Source organism: Excalfactoria chinensis, chromosome 8 (assembly GCF_039878825.1).
Source record: "Excalfactoria chinensis isolate bCotChi1 chromosome 8, bCotChi1.hap2, whole genome shotgun sequence".
Lineage (NCBI taxonomy): Eukaryota > Metazoa > Chordata > Aves > Galliformes > Phasianidae > Excalfactoria > Excalfactoria chinensis.
Window position 1 is genome coordinate 3136429 of NC_092832.1, and position 25106 is coordinate 3161534.

Here is a 25106-nt window from a genome sequence, read left to right on the forward strand (position 1 = left end):
AACTCTTTCCACGGATTGCATAAAAGGTGCTAGGAAATGCACGGGGAAGGACTGTTCAACACGAGCCATTTCAGCGCCATATTCATTCTGCTTTTAACTGTGATGAATAAAGATTATTTTTAAAAGATGACCCTCGTCTGGAGTGGAACCAGCAGCGTTCAGAGAACAGGATAGAGCCTTTGTTATTTTTAAGTGTATTTTATAATGAACACAAACACCTACTGCTCACCCCTGTGTGACAGGAACAACTCTGTATCTCTTACCTTCGCAGCGGATTCAAACGTATCAAAATTCAACATACAGTTTCATGAAACATTTACCATCGTACAGGAGCTTAAGATGAGTAAGCTACACATTGGCAGTGTACAGAAGTACAGCTCAGACGCACAGTTGTGTCCCCATTAAAACATATTCCTCACATATTCCAGACAGTTATTATGAAAGATGGGCCTCAGTTCGTTGGGGGATATTAACCCAGACTTAGCAGTGCAGCAGAGCATCACCTCCCATCACAGTTTTTTCCTTCTCCAGCAGCCACGGTACAAACAAGGCATCAGCTCCCTCACAACTCAGAGCTGAAATGTTTCAGCAGCTCTCAACCTCCATCACCGCCTTACCGTACGCTGTCTCTGAGGATGGCTATAGCTGTATGGAGAGCCTCCAGTTTCACTGCAACCCATGCAGGGGGTGACCCTTTCTGCAGCAGCAACTTCACAGCTTCCACTGCCCCCTCCATTGTGCCTAGTGCTGACTTGTACTGCTCTTCAGATGGGGGGTGGCACGCTCGTTTTGCCAGAGGCTGCAGATTTAAGTAAGCATTAGACATTCTTAATCCCTTATAGAGGTGATCAATACCCACCCAAATGCAAGAAACCCTCAGAGGGTGGAAGGCTGTACGAGACTTCTTTGTCTCATGTGAGTTCTGACTGCACACAGCCTTTTGTTCCTAAAACATGGAGGGCAGCAAAGGCTGACTTGAAGCTCTTTAGATACTTCCCAGAAACTGCAGAAATCTACAATAGAGCCGAAGCAGTTGAAAGCAGCTCACATACCTCTCCTGTTGACTCCAGTTCTCCAGCCATTTTCATGAAGTGTGCACCACAGGTAATCCTTTCTTCTTTCAGACGTTCTATACGTGCTTCTGTTGTCTCTTCGCCTTGCCTTACCTGGGGAGAAAGTCACAGGAGAGGGAACAAAACAGAAGTCATTACCAGCCTTCAGCAGTTCTAATGAGTACCAGAACAATTAGGGAAGTAATCTGAATGTGTGAGTTTACAGAAGCTGATCCAAGAGAGAAGAAAGAAGGGAACAATGCAGTATGATGAAATCACTGTCTTTTTCATAGACACCCTATTTGCCTGCAACAGTAAGTGCAGCTCTGCCATTTTTTCCTGAGGGAAACGCAAAGCATTTGAAATCAAAATTGAGAAGTGCTGGAAGAACACCGTGCATAGAAATAACATTTGTTAATCCTAATGATTTAAGCAAATAGAAAAGTTCAACCAGATCCTATCTTAACAGGACAACTTATTAATTTAAACTCAGCTATTTCATCTGCCTGTAGATGATGGCATGGACAATCATAGCCAAAACCTACACAAGTGTGGCAGTGAAGTCAGGTTTGTAAATCATGGATACTAAGAAAACAGTAAACTGGTTCCACAACGTACCTTAGCCATAAAATCAACAACTTTATTCTTAATTTCTTCAGAATTAAGGCACTGAGGAACAACATCTTCATGGACTGTTTCCTGTCAGAAACGTTGGGTAATAGATCTTTAGTACATTTTGTATTAACAAAGAAATAGACAAAGAAAAATGTTTCCGTGACAATCTCAGAATTCTCTGGTGACAAAGTATTTTAAACAACCTTGTTGTAACCAATCTAAAAAGCCAACATTTTGTTTTCATTCACTTCTAGCTCCTGAAATCACAGGTAACGGCATCAGGAGTTTGACTTACGTGCAATAGCGTTTGTAATTAAGATCCAGTGTTTTCAGTGAAGAGCAGCAAACATTTAAGATGGAATAATCCCTGTATGACCAAAGCTGTGTACAACCACAGTTCTGCTGTGCTTACCTCTGCAAAGTGTCTGAATGCCTCCAGTGCGCGCTGATGAACCAACCAGGTTTGGTCAGCCAGCAGAGAAGCAAACAAACATGACAGCTGGGGTACAACTTGCCTCTGGAAAAGGACCAAATATTTGTCAACTACTAGGAGTTAGTTATACCTTACCAGCATGATTTATCTATTAAAGGACTGGTCTAAGCTCAAGGCACGGGTTAGTGAGATGTGAGAGTAATACTGCTCTGTCTGGCAACAGATTTCTTGGGGTGTCAGACATCAGTCCCTTCTTAATTACCTGTGAGAAGCAACAAGCAAATAAATAAAGCAAGTATCTTACATGCACTCAGAGTGCCAATGAAAAGTAAATCTCCAAGATGATTAAGTCATGGCATATCTGTATGTATTTAACTCAATCTTTTATATTTAAATAGTCGACAATCTTGGTCTAAAGACCAAGTAAAACCACTATTATTATTACCTGTACTTCTTGTGGTATAAACACCTTCCCTACAGAAGAGAGAAAATCCAGCATTGCCAGACGAACGTGATCAGGGGGATCCAACCGGAGAAGGGAAGACAGCAGAGAAAATACCTGCAGAAAACAAAGCCCAGCAAACAGAATAACAGATGAGTTTGAATCTCAGGGTGCTGATTTTATGAATTGGGGCTGTAAACAAAAGGAGGTGTGCTATTGCTTGAGGAAAACCAGCGGGGATAAAGCTGTTATCATACGAAGTGATGCTACTCCTAAAAGCTGTATTAACCAAAGTGACGCACACTTGGATTAAAAAACAGGAAAGCAATCAAGGAAGAATAAATAAGTTAGGAATCTCCATGCACAAAGACCAAGCCATGCAACAACTTTGAGATGTCATTAAATCACAAAGAACAAGCTTTTCATGAAGCAAATTGCTTATAATTTGTTGTTGTTTTCTTTACCTGGCTAATTAGTTGAGCATCTAATGCTTGGATGAAAAACTCCAGAAGATGAAGCAATAAACACAGTGCTTGCTGGAGACATGGCTCATCTGAGACCTTCAACAAATCACAAGATAATGCATTTGCTAATATCAGTATATTTTAGTTCATGGAATAACTGCCTCAACAATTTGCAGTAGCATTCTTAAATTCTTAGTCTAACTACACACTTAAAACAATACATCATAAGCAGCAGGAGAGAAGATTAAATAGAAATACAAATACAATACCATTTCTTGCTAAGCAGTAGTATTTTTCAAGACCCTTTCCTCAGATTTTTACTAATGGTCTTTATTTTCTTCCTCCACTCACCAACATAAGCAAAGAACAGAGCGTGGCTCCTCATACCCTCCCTTCTGACATTTGTGTACCTTGATAAGATCTTCCCAAAACTTTTCATCTCTAGGCTGAACAGCTCCAGCTCCCTAAGCTTAGGGAGCACACCATTCCCTTGATCACCTTTATGGCACTTCACTGGACCCTCTCCAGGAGTCTCTCTTGGACTGGGGAGCGCAGCTTCAGGAGTGGCCTCACCAATGCTGAGAGGAGGAGAAGGATCACCTCCCCCAGCCTGCTAGCAACAGTCCTCCCAAGAGGCAGTCCGGGCTATTATCAGCCTTCCTTTTCTCAAGGGCACACTGCTGACGCTTCTCAACTCCTCTCTTTCAGTTTTTTTAACTTGTTTTTCTAACCTGGAGTACTAACTGTGACAAATCCGTTTTCTGTTAAACTCCAGCTGCAGACACGAATGGTTACGTATGCAGCCACAAGGGGGAGATCACTTCACCCCCCTGTTCTCAAATACAAGAGGCAAGTTATTAGCTCCCGTAGGCTTTCCTGTGCTAAGCAATATCACACCACGGGTTTTGTTCACTTTCTAATAGACATTAGCATAAGCCAAATAAGTAATTGAGATGAATCAGAATGAGGTATTTCAGACTTCTTGTTAAGCGAGTCTGACACTGAGTGACAGATGCAGTAGGGAGGAGCCATACATTTGGGAAAACTCAAACTCCATTTCCTAGAGCACGAGCCTGTCTGTCAGACAAACCACCTGGCAACAGAAGGGCAGCAGTTACATTGTGCTTTATAGAAATGGCCCAACCCAAGTAAAACAACTTAGTAACAGAGATGCTGAAACAGCAGCAGCCTCCCACAGTCAGAACAGTAAATCCTCTCACCTGCTTAGCCTGAAGGAAAGTCCAGAACTGACCGAGGACTCCCAAAATAGATGCCTGAAGTTCTGCCTCCAAAGCACCACCAGAAAAACTGCAGGCAACCAGCAAGCCAGAAAGGGCGATGTTCTAGTAGGAAAAAAAGAGGTTGCATAAGTAAAACAAAAACCCCAGGCTCACATTAAGTATCTAAAACGATACAAGATGGCAAGAAGCCTGATGTGCTGTGCCACAGCTGTAAAATACAGCTAACCCACCAGCCCCACAGCCAATAAAGCTTCCAAAGCGAGGAGAACCATCCAGAACTTCTGTGGGAGCTCAGATGGTGCTATCGCTGTGAGCTGCACTGCCAGGAGAAAGCTGGCAGCTGGTACTTTGTGTGGAAACTTCTGATCCTTGCTTTTTCCAGGGAGACCAGCAAGCATCTTTCAGATTTGATTCCACGTAAAATCATCCAGACTTCAGAAGTAGTTTTATAACAGTATAAACTGGAAATTGTAAAGAAGAGCACAGCTGTTTGCCCAGAGAGCAAACAGCAACTAGAGCAACAAATAAACCACAAGATCTCTGCTATCACCCTCAGAGTAAAAGCCCCTAAGGCATTGCATGCAGTAAGAAACACCACAATTAGTGTTCTTGATAATGCATTTGCTAATTAGGTACAGAAAAAAAGCTGTCCAGCAGATAGAAGAACAAAACTGAAGCAACAGCCACATCTTCCTTATAGTTGGGTAATTCAGAGCTCATACCCTTTCACAAGGAGAACCAAATCTCATTTACCACAGGTTGGAGCTCTCCCCAAGCACGCCTGCTGTTCAGCCACCGCCTGCACTGTGACAGCGCTGCCATGCAGAGCCCCTGCACCACTCGTTTCCCAAGATCAGGGTTCAGGGCTCTGAGGGACACGTGCTGCCACACAGCCAAGTTCTCCGCTTCTTCCGGGAGAAATCTGTGAGCAAATTCCGCCTGTAAATAAAAATACAAAATTCATTAGTTCATAAAATAATATGAATGAACGAGACCAGAAGAGAATTGAATAAGTCAAAACGCTGTGAAGCCAACAAGCAAAACACTTCCTAATTGCTTTAGAAATACTCTATTAGAAAGTTTTACATGACATGGTTTCAAGAAAACCCAACTATTTTTTAAATGAGCAGAAAACAAACAAAAAACCCAACAACAAATTACAGAACTGCCACCTCCCTGCCCGAAATAGGACATCAGAACGATTAAGCAATTTATGCTCTCAGCTACTTGAAGCCGTGGCCCCAGATATTAGAAGAAAGAAATGAAGGATCATAAACGTGCATCACCTTGATAAACCAACCCCCAAATCATACCAACAGACTACATTAGAGAACCTGAGAAACTCTCATTCCTGAAGAGCAGTACACCAATAGGTTTGCTTGAAGAAATCAGTCCTGCTAACATCCATGTAAGGATTAGGAACAGTCTGAACATTTGCCATGATGAATCTTAAGAGCCTACAGAAGCAGGCTGTTCTTCTTACACTAAGATTACCAGGCAATAAAATTTGAGCCTACTTGTCTTTTCACAAGCAGCACAGTGAATGAACACATGAACAGCCACTACTGTCACCCCATGCAGCTGATGCAATCTGTCTACACAAATATATATAAAGAAAAGCTCGACGTCTATTCCCAAGTACTGAAATTACTTTAATACTCTTTTTACTATGTTGATTTCCTTGGCATTAGTTACGTATTCCAGCATTATTCTTCATCATAATCTCTATTAAATGAATACAAGTGATGACTACAAATTAGACTGTATGACCATGTACAATTTCAGTGACAGAAGTTCCATTAATCAGGGAGATGTGCTCTTTCCATTCTTAGCCAAAAAGGGACTTCACTGACAACTACTGTACGCCACTATTAGAGAAGTGTACATTTGCACATCTGGGCAAATTAAGATCCACTAACAAATATACACCAGTGAGCACTCAACATCCTGACATTCCTGAAGGACAATAGGAAGACATTTTGAACACAGGCCCCTGATTCAAAGCTCTTCATTAAAGACACATGCTGGTGCTATACTTGCCTGATGATCTGGAGCCATCAAGAACAGCATACGTTTCAGCAGAACACCCAAGACTGAGACTTGATAACACTCATTGGGCCACGACTTTATCTGGATTAGGATAATAGGAAATGAATCTAATTAAATTAAGCAAAAAAATCACCACTCAGCAAATGAGATCTGTACTGAATGTTCCAAGAACTGCTACGTGAGATCACAAAAGTAACACTACATCAAACAATGCAGGACACGTCAGAAACACTAGCTAAATGGCTTTGTATTTTCACAGTACTGCTTTTGCTTAATTGTTAGCCCAATATGAGGAAATAAAGTCATCTCCATTCTGGATTTGGATAAGAACCATTAAACTCTCATCTTTGTTGATTTAGAAATTTGCAGTAGAACCAGGATTAGAAGCGGTGCTGAATTCCAAACATCACTGTGATTCTTACCAAGTGAGCAATCACCATGCAGTGGTGAGCACACAGTTCAGCTGTTCCATACCTGAAATGTGAAAAAGGGAGATGAGTTCGCCAACGTCTCTCATGCAACAGAACTAACTGGATCTGTGGAATCCTGCTTGATTTGTAATGAGAACCTCTTACCGAGCAAGGAAGCACCACGAATCCATTGCTAGCAGAGATGTGATCATACTAGAGCCCAGCACAGCATCCAGCAGAGCGTATTCCTGAGGAAAAACACTCTAGATCTAAATTCAAGCAGAAACAAATTGCAGCCCCACTACTACTATTACTCCATTAACTAGCACAGTAGGATTTTCAGCTTATCCAATTTGAAATACTCTAACAGCTGATTGCCATGCTTTCTATTCAACTACAAGATTAACCCAGCAGCTACGCCTTAAGTTTTGCATACTTTGAACATGCGCATACATTCATTACAAGGAGCTGAAGATGCCCCACTTTTCAAAAATATTTCATCTCTTCTTTGCAAGCTGCTACGTGGGTGTGTATATAATGTTCACATTTAAACAACTGCAATGCCATTTTTTTGCCAGTTTCATTGGCATTTTACTTAAATACAAACCGAACCTTTCCTCATAAATGAAAGCACTGAAGTTTTCTTAGCAACTTGGTATCCTCATGGAAAGAGAACAAGAATTCTCAACACAATACGGTTCCTCAAGGACTTGTATGCAGCTTGACTTTCCCCTTTCCTCACAGGTTAAATTACTCAAACTCCTGCATTTTGAAGAGTAAGTCAAAACTCTTCATACTCAATCATTTCTTCAGCTTCATTACTCATTATTTTAAAAATATTATCTACACATCACAACAGTTGAAAAGATGATAAGTAACATCAGTCTTACCAGATGAGGAAATTGCGATGGGAGCGTGGAAGCAATGAAGGAGCACAGATGGACACAGACATAGTGGTACAGGGTGATGGGGACTTCTGGCTGTCCTGTACTGATCACTTCTGGCAAACAAACAGGGAGAGAAAGCTCGGCAGAACATTGCTGGAAGCTCTGGAAAAGAGCTGAGAGAAAAGACAGGCTGGGGGGTGGGGGAGTGAGGAGGAAAAGGGGAAGGAAGAAAAATGGTATCAGTTGTGTTACAGACAGCCAAGACCCAAATCCTGCAAACACCACCTCTACTACAGAAGCTTTGTCTTCATCTAGAAACTACGGCAGTAGCTTCAGTGCTTTATTTATATGCTAGATTTGTATTTCTGACTGCCTTCCTCTTTCACAAACGCTATTTACAAAGACTATTAGAGCATTCAGGCATAAAAATGCAAGATTTTAACTTAGTAAAGTGTCAACATTATATACCTCTCTCTTTCTTTATCCTGAACGTAGTCTAAGTATCATCCCCTTCTTGAAATAACAAAGATATTTACAGAATCATGGAATGGCCTGGGTTGAAAAGGACAACGATCATCATATTTCTGATCTGTATCCTTCACCCCTGAAGCAGAACATCAGGTCTTGTTTTTCCCAGCATAAGGACATCAAATTTTACAAATCTGTGAGGGAAACCTTAACGACTGAGCCCCACTGCCTGCACAGACTGATTGCTCTAGGGAAGAATTACAGTGGAAACATTTCTGGTACCATTTTCCCGTGTTCCAGAGAGTCTGCACTTCTTCAGGCTGAGAAGACAGCTTGTCCATGATGGTAATCAGAAGGAGACACTGGGGCAGCTGCTGCTCAGCAGGGAGACCTGGAGATGTTTTGAAGTGTGCTATTAGTCACCCTGATGATTATATACGGTGCTCAAACTAGCTTTTAAGCAACTGGCAGAAGATGAAGAGCCAGCAATGCAAAGAAGTCTTCAGTAAAAGAATCCTAAGTCTCTTTTAGACACACTCAGAATAAAAACAATGTTAAATTGTGCTTGAAGTGAAAATAAATACAATATACTTTATCCATTAAAAGCTAAAATACAGTAATATTGCTGCAAAGAGTTACAATCTATGTGCATTGTGCTTTCTATCCCCTTGATGGCACTGGATGCTTCAAACACCAAATGCCCAAAGTTTTCTTCTGTGTGTATCGTGATAACCACAAGATCACAGCACATGTGTAGGAGAGAAGCAAGCCCAGCCTACACAGGGAGAAGGAGCCACTGATGCTCACACTAACTCTCACAGTGTTGCACAGCTATCCTAGAGTTATAACATTCAGGTCAGTGCAGACATTTTAAAGGTAGTTATGACAGAAAAATAATCATCTTTCCTTCTGAAGACATACTGTTTTTCACAGAAATAAAATCAGGAAAAATAACTGCCTCTGTCAGCGCCACAGCATAAAATAGTTATTCTGCTTTAAAAGTTAGTGGCAAACATGGAATGAAATCATGCAAAACAGCAAAATTAATAGGATTTGTTAACCAAATAAATTGCATAGTCATTGTGAGCACTTAGAAAAACAAGCATTTAACATCAACATGAAGTTCTATGCAATTCATCTGAATCAACATTCAGCTGACTATAACACAGTAACAACAGAAGAAATAATGCAAGCAAGCCAGTACAGAATGTGGTCCAGAAAGTAACCATACCAACCATGTAACCCTTTACACATGGTTGCATAGCACTGTACTGGTGGTAGCTGTGTTTTAAACACACCTGAGTCCCTTAGCACTTGCTCCATAAAAGGGCTAAAGGGAAGAAGCTGACTGATGAGAGGATCTAGAGCCACAAGAAAAACCCGTGATATTTCATCTTGATGTACCTCTGAGATTGCTGGAGCATAAAGACTGGGAGGAAATTTGCTGAGGAAAGAAGAAAAAAACCCAAACATTCTCAGTGGCATTTCAAAACAACCGCAAAAAGGCCAACTCATGCTCTCCCTCTTACTGTTAAATAAATGAGAGAAAGGACTCCTCATTTTTTAATATCTACTATAGCCTGAGAGTTACAACTCTGTGTTTAGTCTTTCAGCTCAAATCTCAGCACCGTACTAAACACTGCACAGAAGACTTTACATTCTGTGAGCTTTAAAATGTGTAACATATTAGAGATACAGACAATGTAACAAACAGAACTTTTGAAAGAAAAACAATAAGCTGTTTACAGATTAGGGAAGGAAATACTTATGAGCATCACAATAATAAAAGCTTTTGCTTTGGGGAGAACTGGAGTTGTTCTGAATTTCACTTACCTGTATATCTGAAGGAACAGCTGATGCAACTGCGAGCATAAATCAGACAAGAAAGGAAGAAATTCCTGCAAAAGTCATTAATTTTGAAAGGCACTTTAATTACAGAAGACACAATTAAATATGTTTTCCTTCTGTTCTGCTATATTAGTTTGTGAAGTACTATGCATGCAAAAACAGATCAAGTTCTAACAACCCACAGCACAAAACAAGTATAAAACCATCCCAGGAATAGCTTATTGTTTAATTACCATGTGTGTATATATAATTTACTGAAAATAATGACATTTCTAGACTTATTTTTACAAAAATAGTAAGAACAGTTCTGTTCTTACTACTTCACTGCTTCTCCTAGAGCAAAATTATCTCACATGCTTTGTAAAAATGGGTCGTTCTACAGCATCCTTTCTACTAATGAGGAAACTTAAACATAGCAACCAAGAGGGAAGGAAGTTAGTGTCAGAGCTGGTATCAGTACAGAGGCATTTCTTACTATTAATACCGCATTAGACTGTGCTGCATGTTAAAGTATGCTGGCTTCAGTCTGACACCACCATAGAATTCAAATAATAAAACCTACCTTGGTGTAGTATACCAGGGAATTGGCAAAGAATCTGCACAGTTTGACAGTCTTCTGGAACAGCCTGAGGTCAGTGCCATCCTGTCCAAAAGAACAGTTCTAAAACTTCAACTATAGACTAATAGGATTCAGAGTCCAGCAGTGCTCGAAACCCATTTCACACTTGACTTTCTACAGACTCAGCAGCAACGGGAGACAAACTTTAGAAATCTTCATTATCTCTCAACAATTTCACATCAGTATTCATGACTGAAATGCTGTCTTTTGGTTGACTATGGGATATCGTCAGTTTAGGAAATAAACAAAACTCCCATAGAAAATGGTGGGAACTTGTTCCCAGTGCCTCTGCATCCCAATACAAATGAAGTCAAGGGGCCTGATTTTCACACAGTTTCAAAAGAACAAGGTATTCTGCCCACCACACAGAAAAAAATAAGCACAGTGAATTTACCTTCCAGAAGCTCAGCGGCAGCTTTGGAAGCTTTTTAATTTACCTGAATGTCAGACATCTTCATTTCCTCAGCTAGCTGTAAACTGGAGTGAAAAGAAAGCAGAGTATCTTTGCACAGACCGCTGAGGATGTCACTGTGTTTCAGATGGCACTGCAGCAGAGAATGGTGCTTCAGGCTTTGTCTAAAAGAGGATTATAATCAGATGTTTAATTATCACAAGTGATCACGCACTAAGGTAGCACAAATCCAAACAACTAATTCTTCTGTTTGAGCCAATTTATACCACATTAATTTGTGCAATATCCACATATAAGGGAAACAAACTGAGAGAAAATTGCCCTCTTCATAGCCATGACAGAAGCACAGAGGATAGGTAATGTGAAAGCACAAGATGGCACAGTTTAAGTCAGAAACATCTACAAAACTGCACATCAGACCTCTTAAGACTATTTATTCAGACAAAGCTATTTCAGATGCTCAAGTCAAGCTTCTATCACATCTTCATGCATGACTCCTGTTCTCACTGACAGTGCATTTAATTCTACTTCCTAGCTAAATTTTCCAAGAAATTGAGTTCTCTAATTCCCATTTCATTTGAAACTCTGACCGTAAGGCTAGTGAAACATGGAGTTATGGTCTGCTTGTACTGCAATAAAATTCAGGAGTTTATAGACATACTTGATTATGAACTTCCACGTATTGGCATGAAGAGCGTGGTCCATATTGGAAATGACAGAGCAGATCTCCAGCACAGTGTGAATTACTAAGAAGGAAATAAGAATAGCACCAGCTGAGTTAAAGCAGAGTCGTAATTTCACAAACAGGGTTCTCTGCTAGGAAAACAAAAGCAATCACAAACAGTAGGGAATAGCACCACATTGACTCAGGATCAGGAGAATGGCTCGGTGCTTAGAGATGCCGCTTACAAGCAAACACATTCAACGTTCCCCATCTCACACACAGTGTGTCAAGCAGCAAAACGCTGCCTTCTGAAGGGCTGCTCAGGACTGAGCAGGACATGCTCAGAACCATGCTTAAAGATTCAAGCACACTTCCTATAGAAAAAAAGAAACAAAAAAGACTGAGCAAAACTAACAAAGACTCTAGGTCCACTTGTACCTGACACCATATCTGTGATGTCACCTTCAGTAGATGCAGACCCCACAGAAATCTGATCAAACAGTTCCATCAGCTGTTTCTGCAAAGAGTAAGTTTCCTTGAACATGGCTTGCAGGAGGTCAGAAATCAAGTGCAGATGCCCACAGTACACTGATTCGCTATCCTGTAAGAAACAGGGAAGATGACGTTAAAAAACAAGTTCAGGAATCACAGACTGACCTTTGAAAAAGAACAAAACATCAATATACCCACTTTTACTCAATACTCAGCTGAGATCTGCAGCTCCTGATACCAACACCTGCTTGCTAAATATAAAATGCTATTCACCTGCACAGCTTAATCAACAGCTAGTGAAGTCGTCTGGTTGTAGTGAGTTTAGTTGGCTTTGTATTAGCACTAGATTCATGAATCATAGAATCATAGAATTACTCAGGTTGGAAAAGACCTTGAAGATCATCAAGTCCAACCGCAGCCTAACCAGTAGCCGATCTCTTAAAAAAACAACCACAAAACAACACCACAACAACAAACCTCTGCTAAATCATATCCCTGAGTACCACATCCAAACGGCTCTTAAACACATCCAGGGATGGCGATTCAACCACCTCCTTGGGGAGCCCATTCCAGTACCTAACCACCCTTTCTGTAAAGAAGTTCTTTCTAATATCCAACCTAAACTTGCCCTGGCACAACTTGAGGCCATTTCCCCTCGTCCTGTCACTTGTCACTAGTGAGAAGAGACCTGCCCCACTCTCACTGTAAGAACCTTTCAGGTACTGGAAGAGTGCGATAAGGTCTCCCCTCAGCCTCCTCTTCCTCAGACTAAACAGCCCCAGCTTCCTTAGTCTCTCCTCATAGGGCTGATTCTCCAAGCCCTTCACGAGCCTCGTTGCCCTTCTCTGGACCTGCTCCAGTACCTCCATGTCCTTCCTGTGCTGAGGTGCCCAAAACTGGACACAGTACTCGAAGTGAGGCCTCACCAATGCTGAGTACAGGGGAAAGCTAAGATGAAGCTAAGATTGTTTTTCTGAACAAAACAGTACAGCTGTAGACCAAAGGAAATAGAATTCCAAATATTTTCCAAAGCTTCAGAATTAGAATTGTTAAATGAAAGGTTCAAATCTGGCTGTAAATGCTCCAGTAAGAAGCAAAAAGCGAACAGTGAAAATGAAGGCTCACCAAAAGCTGTTGTGTCCTTACAATAACCTTGTTTCATTTTCACTGTTTAAGTGAGAATTACTGTTGCATCTAAAAGTGCATATCTGATGCTGATACATGTTCCTGCTTGTAACTAATAAGAGGGTCTTCGTTTCAACCTTCAACCCACTTTGGAACACACAAATAAGGCAAGCAGCACCATTTTCATCATCATTTGCAGCTCTGAATACTCCTGCAGCTATTAGAAGTGCACAGATGTCACAGTCTACATTCATAAGCAGAGTGTTCAAATGACACTGATGCAAATTTCAGAAGCAGCACAGCCTTTCCCTGCCACTACTGGGTACAAATTGGTGAGCAGACAGATGCAAAATAACTTTCTTACTTGTACATGCTGTAAATGATTTAATAGCAATAGAAATAAATCCTACAGCAGTAATATTTTGAAACAGGATCTTCTTACAAAGGCATCCTTTCCAAGAAAACAATCAGTAAGACAATATTTCTACTTCTAATGCAGGCCTACCTTGCAGTGTGTAAATGTGTTCTTTATTACATAAAGAACAGAGGATGGAAGGGTGCGGATACTCTCCAAGGGCACACACTCTTGCAGTGTGCAGATGTACCGTACACAACTGGTCAGAGTTTCCAAGAGTTGCACTATGGTCTTAAATGAAGAAGAAACAACCATAATTAATGCTTCTCAACTCCTGCAAGAATGTCAGAAGCATCTTTTCTTAGCAGAATTGCTCCTAGATTTTATGACATTCAAAGTTCACCATTAATTGCATCCGTAAGTAGTTTATTAAAGACCAATGAAGGTCTATAGAATATCAAGAAATGAAATGCTTTTTCTGATACCAAATGCTCTTTGAAAGCTTCCTACTTCTCTTTGCTACTGTTCTCTACTTAGTAAACATCTTAAAACTCCTAACTGGCTGCAATAATAATTGCCACATTTGGTCTGTAAATACAGAGAATCACACTCCATTTGCATTAGAAACTATGCAGAATTAGCTATTTTCTTTACATTCTGATTACCATCACAGGCTAAAGCTAATCAAATAATTCATAAACTTTTAACTGAACTTCAATGGCAATGATGTTTGGATTACATCTTTACCAGCCAGTTAGAAAGTAGCAAAAACACTCAAAAAGAATCAGTTAATTTCTTCGGTAAAATCTAAGCACTAAGGACTTGCCTGTAAAAGATTCCTTACAGTACTGCGTAACTCTGTATTCTGGCCAGTTAATCCTTTGGCCTCACTGGAGAGTTCATACATCAATTTATCATATAACTGTAGAGTCTATCAAGAGAAAAGACAAAAAAAAAATCAGCTTAAATATTTTATTTATAAACAGGCACAAAATAAATTGTAATACCCTTCTATATCTGTGTGCTTCCTCAGACTGGGGTCATGGGCTACCAAGATAATTCATAGGGAAAGGGAAAGGAAAGGGAAAGGGAAAGGGAAAGGGAAAGGGAAAGGGAAGGGAAAGGGAAGGGAAAGGGAAGGGAAAGGGAAGGGAAAGGGAAGGGAAAGGGAAGGGAAAGGGAAGGGAAAGGGAAGGGAAAGGGAAGGGAAAGGGAAGGGAAAGGGAAGGGAAAGGGAAGGGAAAGGGAAGGGAAAGGGAAGGGAAAGGGAAGGGAAAGGGAAGGGAAAGGGAAGGGAAAGGGAAGGGAAAGGGAAGGGAAAGGGAAGGGAAAGGGAAGGGAAAGGGAAGGGAAAGGGAAGGGAAAGGGAAGGGAAAGGGAAGGGAAAGGGAAGGGAAAGGGAAGGGAAAGGGAAGGGAAAGGGAAGGGAAAGGGAAGGGAAAGGGAAGGGAAAGGGAAGGGAAAGGGAAGGGAAAGGGAAGGGAAAGGGAAGGGAAAGGGAAGGGAAAGGGAAGGGAAAGGGAAGGGAAAGGGAAGGGAAAGGGAAGGGAAAGGGAAGGGAAAGGGAAGGGAAAGGGAAGGGAAAGGGAAGGGAAAGGGAAGGGAAAGGGAAGGGAAAGGGAAGGGAAAGGGAAGGGAAAGGGAAAGGAAAGGGAAAGGAAAGGGAAAGGAAAGGGAAAGGAAAGGGAAAGGAAAGGGAAAGGGAAAGGAAAGGGAAAGGAAAGGGAAAGGAAAGGGAAAGGAAAGGGAAAGGAAAGGGAAAGGAAAGGGAAAGGAAAGGGAAAGGAAAGGGAAATCACCTGGGCATTTTTATAGGCTTGCTAAAATGCACAAGATGAGGCCTGAAACTTTAGTTGGCATTTCAGCACCACTTTAACACCATTGAGATACACACACTGAAGAATTCAATGCAGCTACAGCACAAAATATCATTTAATCACAAAAAACCAGAACCTATGATAGGTCAGTATCGCCTAAAGGTTTATTCAAAATATTACCCACAAATGTGACAAAAATTATGTGTAATAAACAAATGTTGGGTTCTTCAGCTTATTTATGGTAAGAGCTGGTCTCAGGTGACATTCCCCACTGTGGATGTTTTATAAACAGCCCAAACTTCTCAAAAAGAAAGAAAAAAAAGCTATTCTATTACTACATATAGAAAACAGGACACTGTTCAATCCTCTCCCCACTGTAAAGAATGGTAAAAATCACAGAAGCAATCCAGCAATACTGTTAAACTTTTAACTGCTAAATATTTATTTCAAGTTTGCATGCAAAGTATTGATTCCCTGGTGAGCCTTCAAAAGAAGAGACAATGCATTCTAAGCAGGCTTTCAGTAGTGCACTGATGGGAAACGTCACATTCAATGGAAGGTGGCATACCTTAGGTAATACTTTAGAGAAAAATGTTTGTTCCAAATCTCCAAGGCTGATATGAGGCAAAAACATTTCAGTCAGGATCCTCAAAACACCTGCAAAGCAAAACATTTCAAAGCAAACCATGCAATTATCAGAAGCATGTAGGTACTGAACCGAGGGAAAAAAGAACTGCATGGAACAGATCAGATATCTGATTCTGAGAGAAGAAACCTACCATGTCACTTATCACATATGTCACATTAGCTAAAAAACCAGTACCAATAACAGCTCCAACATGCACAAAACCATCAGTAACAGCATCACATTGGCCTATACTTGGGTGAAGGCCAAGTGCAGTTGTTTACCCACAGTCTGGCACCTAGATGCTACTGGAAATTTCCATATTCTTGATCTCAGATAGTTTGATGTGCTGGCTAACACTTATGCACAGCTGAGCAGTGAATGTTAACCTAAACAGCTGCATCTCAGCAGCTCACTCTCAACTCTCAACTATCACAGGAGTAGCTGATAGGGTTTGGCCACCTTTGAGATAATGGCCAATGCACTCCCTCTTTCAGGAGCCTAAGAATCACAAGTAGAGGCAAAGAAAAAGCAGCCTTACGTGCACAGCTTATGAGGTTTTAGGAAGCAAATGCTTGATTACGTGCATGATTCATGTAACACACAAGGTGCAGGATTGCTCAGGACCGTGACAGTCACAGGTGAGAGCAGAACTCATACATGCAACACAGTAAGGCTTAGCATAAAGGCAACCAACTGGCTGCTACTTACGGATGTGCTCAGTCCAGTCTTCAGACTCTTGATACATAGAGTAAAAGCATTAAAGAAACTCAGGGTCTGCAGTAAGACTGGATTAAGGCATCAGCAGCTGTGGCTTCTGCCCTGTGTGGGCTGCACCCACCCCACAAACTGAAGGGATGCTCCATAACCAGCACAGCTGCTCAGCACCCACAAATGAGAGCACTTCTGTATCATGTGGGAGAGTGCTTTGTTTGTCGTGAGTTGTATTTTTATTTTATGGGGTGGGGGGGTGTTGAGAAGGAAGAGGCAATTAGTAAAGGTGCTACAGGAGACACATGCTACTTTTATGTTGGTGAAGCTCAGCACCCACCCACAGGCTTACTCGCCTCACCAGTGCAAGGCGGCCCAGCCCCGCCATCTCGGGGTACCTCATGTGGGCCCCCCCGGTTCCTCCCATTGCCCCCAGCGGCAGCCCCGCCCTCCTCCCGCCCCTCACGAAGGATATGAGGAGCCGTGGCAGGACGGCGGGCAGCTCCCTGCGGCACAGCTCCCAGTCCCAGCCGCCCAGCTCCCTCAGGAGCAGCTCGGGGTCAGTCTGAGACATGGCACACGGCTCCGCTCCCCTCAGCGCTGGCGGGAAAACTCAACCCGGCGCCGCGCTCCCAGCAGCCTCCGCGGGGTCGCTACGTACGCGCTGCACGCCTCCTTTCCGGCAGCGCATGCGCTGCGACTTCCCCGCCTGTTGTTCATGAGGATGGATTTTCGATTTAATTTTTTCCCCGATGAAGATGAAAGCAAAGAGCCCAGCGCTCACAGCGAGACGCAGCCGTGCTCTGCAACACGGCAAGACGAGAGACCGGCGGTGAAACGAGACTGCATCAAAGCCGCCAAGGAGCACCGCATCCCTGCGGACGGCAGCGAGGTGCTGCACAACAAGGTGCTGCAAACAGCATCGGGGCTGTACTACGTGAACATGGCTGTGGTGGAGCTGACGTGCCGGGATGGAGCCCACGGGGAAGATATCGTGTCAAAAAGCGTTTCTTCGCACTCTGATCTCATCCCTGGAGTCTACGAGGGAGGGCTGAAAATCTGGGAGTGCACCTACGACCTCATGGAGTTCCTCGCAGAGGCCGAAATCCAGTTTGCCAACAAGAGGGTGCTGGATCTTGGGTGCGGGGCTGGGCTGCTGGGAATAGTGGCCTTGAAGGGAAACGCTGCAGAAGTGCACTTTCAGGACTACAACAGCACGGTGATTGAGGAAATAACCATGCCTAACGTGGTGGCTAACTGTATCAGTGGTGGCAATGAGGCTGACAGCAAAGAGGATAGAAAGAACGTTAAGCCTCCTTCAAAGAGGCGCAAGGAATTGGAGCCCCTGCCTGATGGACTCACCAGGTGCAGGTTTTTCTCTGGAGGCTGGTCTGAAGTCAGCCAGCTCCTGCTCGACAGCAAGCCCTGTTCAAAATACGATCTAATTCTCACATCCGAGACCATCTATAACCCCGACTATTACGGTGCACTGCATGACACGCTGGCTCAGCTGTTGGCTAAAGATGGCCGTGTGTATTTGGCAAGCAAAGTGCATTATTTTGGGGTCGGTGGGGGCATTTACCTCTTTGAAAAATACCTTGAGGAGAGGAAGGTGTTTAGGAGCAGCACGGTGAAAGAAGTTGAGGACGGGCTGAAGCGCTATATCTTAGAAATAGCCTTTCAAGATTCCGCTTGAAATGAATTCCAGGGGTGCTCCAAAAATATCTTAATAAAGACAAAATGTCTTAGTCCTCAAATATGTTAAAAATAAATACGTTGTACTGGGTTATTCAAAACAGATGAGTTAATGCTGTTCTTTTCTAGCTATTCTGACGCTTGACTGGAAGTGAATGACTCTTCTGAGTCTAGTTTTGCACAGAAAAGTGTAGTGCCGCGTAAAGTATCATCTCATCTCAGCCCATTTTGTTATTGGTGTTTTAAAATAAAGCAAGTCACTGTTCCCAGTCTCTCTCTCTCACATTCCTTGGCAGTGCCAGCACAGCCTGAGGGCGATCATTTAGCTCCCTAATATAGTGCAATTAAGGGTCAGGCTTCCAGCTCAGCTACCATTTAACAGCAGTAACAATTAGAATCGGCTGCATACCTGTGTGCTCTGCTGTTTTGCCACCAGAGGGGGATGTGATCGTATTTATCGCTTGGACTCTGCGAACCATCTGTGCCATTTTCTTTCCTAAGACTTTACGACCGTCTCAGGTACTACCTGCCCACATGCTATAGTCCATCTTCCAAACCTGCCTTCTTCCATGACTGTAATTTCAGGCTGCTGGGGGCACTGCTGAACTCCATCATAACTCTTCAGCCTTCTAAACAGCTGGGCAGGGCAGCAAACTGACAGAAAAGTCTGTTACTCTTCTGCGTCCTGGGCTGAAGATGCTCACAGTGGGGCGAGACTGTATGTTTGTATGTTGCTGATGGAAAAACTATATAAAAAAATTGCAAACAAAACAAAAGAACTACAAAATCTGGACCCAAGTGTTTGGGATCACCAACAATTCACAAAGAAAATAACACTGTATTAGTTCTTCCCAACTAAACTACACAGAAATCTATTCAATGGCTCCACCAGGTACATCAGTCTTACTCCCTGTCAGCATGCTTTGCTGCAGCACTAATACCTTGGGTGTCCTTGCAAAACTAAAACCTTATAGACAATCAACCACCACTGTAAGCTGGGTATGAGGAGACTGTATAAACTCAAGGCAGAAAAGACAATCTGAGGTGGAAAAGGAATGATTATAACAGTGACCTAAATCACATAGTATTACGTAAAGTAAGTTCCTGTCATTTCTGCGTATGAAAGCCAACTGCAAGGTTCCTATTTTGAGCGTGCTTCTATTAAGATAGCCATCGAGGATTTCCCATACTTTACTGAAGAGTCTTAACTAGAATTGTTTACGAGACAAAAATAAGTAGACTACTTAAATGGATGCTTAGGACACTACTGAAGTGCTCTCTGATAGCAGAGAGGAAAAAAAGCAGTCAGCTGTGCTACGGCTGTGACTGCACTGAAACCTGCCAAAGATGGACAAATACTGGCTATGAACAGGGGAACAAAAAGAAGATTCAGCTCTGGCACAGGTCTCAGTGAAGCACTGTTAACAGCTCTTTGTCAAAAATGGGAAGAGGGAACACCACTACTACTTGCTATTTTATATACCTCAGCCCGAAGACAAATCATTGCTGGCACGTATTTGACGAACCACCTGCTAGGTCTATTGCTGTTTCAGAGAATGGTACCTGAAGGAACAAATAAAGCCTTGGCTTCCTAATAAAGATAAATACAGTTATGAACAAGAATCTCACGTACTTATGATGAACTAAGGCAGCACTTAAAATCTTCAATTATAATGCTTCCTCTTGAAAATGCTCCTTGATCAAACTCACCCTGTCTCAGGTTTAATAATACTGCTTCGTTCAGCATCCTTACTTTATTCATGGATTGCTCAAGCAGCTCATGCAAATACAGAATCAGATCTCTTAGGACTTTCAAGTGAAGACTGCTAGAGCCGCAATCACACAGTGATCACACACCTACAAAAGAGAAAACCCAACACGTTGTAATTAAGTTCCCATTTTGGAATTAGAATCAAAGTAGGATATTTTTCACAGGTATAATCAGCATTGAGATTTCCATAACTTCAGATGAGTTCTATTCTGCATCTAGAAGTCAGCAGACACACCTCGAGAGGAAGCAGAATTCAACATCTAATTTGTGAGTTCACTGTTCTGTTGCTGTTACAGCATTAGTAAAAATGTTATTCTTAGATTAGGAAAACCAGTAAGACTTTCTCTACTTGCGACAACCATCACTGCCCTTGTGACAAGTTTCCTGCTTTAATTTATGATCTGGAATAATAATAATAAATCTTCCATTTACTTGAAAGACTTCAACATCTTATTTAATAGGTAGGGCAAACAGCATTTTTCCAAGTTAAATTACATTAGAAAATAATAGAATTTATAGAACCCTCAAAGTCCCCTTTTTATAACAAACCATTGTATCAAGCCCAATTTCTTCATGATGAAACAAAGAGGTCAACTGGCAACTCAATTTGCAGCTCATTTCAAGTCTCTCCTTTTCTCCCCCTGCCCCATGCCCTGACTTTTTGAGAGTCACTGCAATAAGAAATCCTGTATAAATTACGTCTTTCTCGTAAGTACTGCAGAGAGAAACATTAAAGTCTGTCATAGAGTGTTTCAGGAAATTAAATTAAAAGCCCTGTTTATTATAACATGCGCCGCCCTTAACTGATGACTTCCTCCTGAAGACCATCTGATGGTTTTGGGAAATGACAAGGCCAAAAAATAAGAAAGGAAAATCAGTTTTGTATACCGGCACCAACTAAATAGCATCCGTTACAGTTATTGCACTGAATGTTGGGGGGAAAAAAAGCCCAGAGGAAAATAGAAGTAGGAAGTGCTCAAGCTGCAGATTAGTGCCTTGCATGCTATTCTTGGTTACTAGGTACAGGCGTACAACCACTTTCTGAAGTCAAAGTTTTGCACAAAGCAACAATAAGCAGAGTAAGAGATACCTGAGAATTACTTAACTGTACTATACATTAAAGCAGAGTCCAGTACAGAGTTCATGATAACATGCATACACTCAATTATATTTATTGAAGCACGAATCACTGGAAGTTTCCAGATTTGAACTGCTTGTCACATTCATAAGTAGCCAATTTATTTCTTGTCATCTGACCATGTAATTTCATAATCTGTGTACACTTTTTTCAGTATCTCCACAGTCACCGAATGATCTGCTTTTCCATAGCCCTGCAAGAAAGAGCAAGAGTTCATCAGACAAGTGCAGAAAGCAGCTCCACAGGACCATTTAACTGCTGTTGTCAACACAAGTTATCCAGTTACAGTTTGATACTGCAAGTAGTTCAAATAGAAATCAGAAATAAACACACGTTCTAAATAAGAGAGTTGTTCTCGTAGTATAGCTCTTTGTTTTTCTATTATCATCTCCAATTTCCCCCAACCCAATCTGCAGAAAATAAACAAGTCCATCTCCAGTAACAGGATGCATTTTATACACCACAATTTCTCTAACAAAAAGCTTATTTTAAAACACTCCTGAATCCCTCAGCTGCTGTATGTACTGAATGTTCTTTTAAGACTATATTCTATATTGATCCACATCAATGTATGAGCATACAAGCATCTGACGTAGCTCAGCTGAAGGAAAACAGAACAGGAAGCCATGTGTGAACATCTGGGTACTATTCTAGTCACCAAAGAACTCACTCTTCATTCACTGTCTCTCTGGCATAATTTCATACACAAATAATCATCAGCCACTACAACTCCAAATTAAAGCACCATCAGATGACTTATCTCATTTTTAACTCTCCTTGAATCATTGATCACAGTTTCAGTCTTTCCCTGAAATTTAAGAGTTGTGATATAAGGTTCACTTCCACTGTTCTGACTGCCTGAAGTCGCTTATCTTGATTTCTTACTTCAGAACTATAAGTTTGTCCCCTATCAAAGACTTCAGTCTACTGATAAAAACCCGTTATTTCCACCTTACTGCCCTTTTCCAGTAACATTCAATAAAACAGAGTTAACTCAGGAGACTGAAAAAAAAGCTCAAGATCGCTTGAGCAATTAATACCAATCACATTAATTCATCACTTGCTCTATCTCAGAAGGAACAGCTTAAGTAAACTAGTGTTTAAGCTGCACAGGTGGAATTGAAGCATTAGGAAATGCATCAAACTCAATACCAGATAATGGAGCTATACTAAAAAATACTGCTGGTTTATACTTTTCATTTTAAATCACGATTCTACAGATCACTCTTGCTTCGGCAGCTGCTTTGAAGACCCCCCCATTCAGCTTTGCAAATAACAGCACAGCATCTACTTCAAAAGAAATCTGTTTCTCTGGTTTTCATTTAAAATAAAACAACCTCAGAAAAAAACCAACAAGGATACAATCTTCTTTTAGAGTCTGACAGCAAATCTCCAAGTGAAGAAAAGCATCAAAATGATTTATATGCCAACTTCTGACCTACAGCTGAAGTCTTTCAGATCTCCAGGTCTCTACTCAACAGAAGCCCTCCTGGCAGTAAAACTCTGCTTTCACCTTGTGCTCGTCTGCAAGTTTCAAGGTACCAAAAGGAATTAAAAAAAAAATGCATTTTTCATAGGCATTGTTTTTCAGGAGCTGGCTGCTGCTTCTAACACTAAATTGGCAGCTAAATTAGTTAACACAGGTGCCAAAGCCTCATCTACTAATGCAATTATAATGGGCATCCACAATCAAGAGACTTGAGTAGAGCAAGCATTATCCAATGTCTTCTCTCCCTAGCACAAATCCTAAGGTGGTGGGTTTTCTCACGCGACTCCAGGTGGCAAGAGTCATAGAAGCAGCTAGGATGGAAGAGCCAGAGATACTAGAATCAGAGAACCATGGAATCGTTTGTGTTGGAAGGGACCACAAAGCTTTGAATTCAACGCATTCAAGACCTAGTCCCTATTGCTCATTAGGTTAAGGTTTGAAATATTTCTATTAAATCAACTGAATCCTTTTTAATGCAAAGTGATAATTATTTTGTTCTCGTCTACATTAAAAGGAAGAACCTTTGCTGACAGCATTACTACAGAAGTAGCTGTACTTCCATCACAGAGCAACACAAAATCAGACTCAAAGATCTCACTCCAGGTGGATTGTGACCCTGCAGCTATAAAGAGGCTATTCCTGCTCCAGCACTAAGACTGAGAGCCAGGAAATGCTAATTTCCACTTATAGTCTTCTTCATAGTTACCATTACACGTTATCTGATCCTTTTGCTTTGGTCTCCTGCCTTTTAAAGCACTGTTTTCCTCCACAAGGATTCCCTGGGAAGCTTGCCTGGATCATTTACACTCCCATTTGTTAGCATACACTTATTATAAAACAAAACCCCCGGAATGGCATAGATGGAAAGGAATACAAGAGGCACTTACTGTAGACAGCCCAAACACCCTAATTTTCTTCTCTTTGCTATTATGATCAATTTTCCCTCCTCCAAGGCACTTGCACTCGTATCCCAGCTTCTCCATCTCAGGATTTACTTTCTCAAAGATGTGATCTGCACAAAGAGAACACAGCCGTCAGGACTCTACAGCTGACAGCTATTTGCAACCAATTTTCCCTCCAAGGCGAAGGGGGTTTTCTTCCGTGAGATGGGCACGAGCAGTGATTAAGGCTGTGGGCTAAAAGCGGTTTGTGGGGCTTGGAAATGGCGGGTGTGAGAGGAGCGGGACGCACGGCGCTCCCCGCCTCAGAGCCCCGCTCCCGCCCGGCACGCACTGTGGAACTCGGCCGCTTTGGTGCCGCGCACGATGTCACGCTGTTCCCCGCCGCCAGGCCGCTGTAGCCGCACCAGAATGTACTTAAATGTGCCATCAGGATCGATCTCCACGTCCCGCACGGCCGCCACGGCACCCCCACAACCCGGGAGTTAACGCAGCAGGCCCCGGCGGGCGGGGCGGCCGCGCATAGCACCGCCCAGCGGCTCCTCTAATGCAGCGCGTCATTCTTGACATGAGTTTCGGAAGCTGGTGTGCTTTAATGACACGATAGCGGCATATCTATAAACTTGACGCATATCACAAGCAAACAAAACCATTAGCGAAGTAGAGGGAACCATAGAACCACAAAGTGGCTCAGGTTGGGAGGGACACACACACCCCTGCCATGGGCTGGCTGCCCCCAGCTCAGGCTGCCCAGGGCCCATCCATGGGCATTGGTCCAACACCTACAAGATCATAGCACTTATGCAGAGACAACAGGAACCTTGTAGTAAGAACCAAATGTAAACCAGTCTGCACTGGCACTGTGGTCTTAAAAACGACCAAGAGAGCCAAAGATGAGAAGTACATCAGGAAGCCTTCATGAGGAAGACTTGGAGGAGATCCCTACTCAGGATGACCAGAGAGCAGCACGCATGTGCACAGAGGTGGGACATAGTATAATGATTTCCCCGAACTAACTGAAATATTATGATGAGTTCTTTGGACTGTTTAATTAAGCCCAACCCAGCTTTTGTGTAACCCTATGTATGTGTATGATTTTGTGTATTAAACAGGTGACTAATTAGGGGTTTGGTATGCCTGTTAGGAGGAGCATCCCCCTAGCACCTGGTGCTGTAATAAACATACCTGCTTTATGTCCTTGCATGGGTTATAGAGTTTGATTCCATGCTTCAGTGAGCCAGGCAGGAGGAACTCTGGCTGTGGGACCAGCTGGAGGGAGGGGACCCCACTGGCGCACCCCAAGATACCTCAGAAGTACTCCCTCCCCTCACCTGATTACTGTAGGGACAGACAAGAGCTATCAGTGGACCAGGTAGGTTTAGATT

At 42.2% G+C, this 25106-nt stretch overlaps 3 protein-coding genes across 3 annotated transcripts; 1 reads left to right on the plus strand and 2 right to left on the minus strand.

The window, feature by feature from the left end:
- Nucleotides 1–121: 121 nt before the first annotated feature.
- On the minus strand, nt 122–17338 carry FIRRM (FIGNL1 interacting regulator of recombination and mitosis). Its single transcript, XM_072342866.1, has 24 exons — nt 17205–17338; nt 16730–16769; nt 15962–16050; nt 14403–14507; nt 13727–13867; nt 12043–12205; nt 11602–11686; nt 10966–11104; nt 10472–10552; nt 9895–9959; nt 9360–9505; nt 8344–8452; nt 7597–7783; nt 6872–6954; nt 6719–6770; nt 6288–6377; nt 5001–5186; nt 4227–4349; nt 3007–3102; nt 2546–2659; nt 2080–2184; nt 1671–1751; nt 1053–1166; nt 122–799 (listed from the first exon to the last, which is right to left on the minus strand). Exons 1-24 carry the CDS (start codon nt 17301–17303, stop codon nt 614–616), a joined length of 2679 nt encoding a protein of 892 aa, XP_072198967.1. The 5' UTR covers nt 17304–17338; the 3' UTR covers nt 122–613.
- A 109-nt stretch (nt 17339–17447) lies between these two features.
- Nucleotides 17448–18425, plus strand: METTL18 (methyltransferase 18, RPL3 N3(tau)-histidine). Its single transcript, XM_072342869.1, has one exon. It carries the CDS (start codon nt 17448–17450, stop codon nt 18423–18425), a length of 978 nt encoding a protein of 325 aa, XP_072198970.1.
- Nucleotides 18426–21335: 2910 nt separating this feature from the next.
- On the minus strand, nt 21336–24206 carry LOC140255599 (14 kDa phosphohistidine phosphatase-like; the record flags this gene model as incomplete). The annotated part of the gene is made up of 3 exons (XM_072343325.1): nt 21336–21526; nt 23710–23834; nt 24056–24206. Coding segments are annotated over 3 exons (369 nt in total), but the record flags the coding sequence as incomplete, so codon positions are not given.
- Nucleotides 24207–25106: the final 900 nt, after the last annotated feature.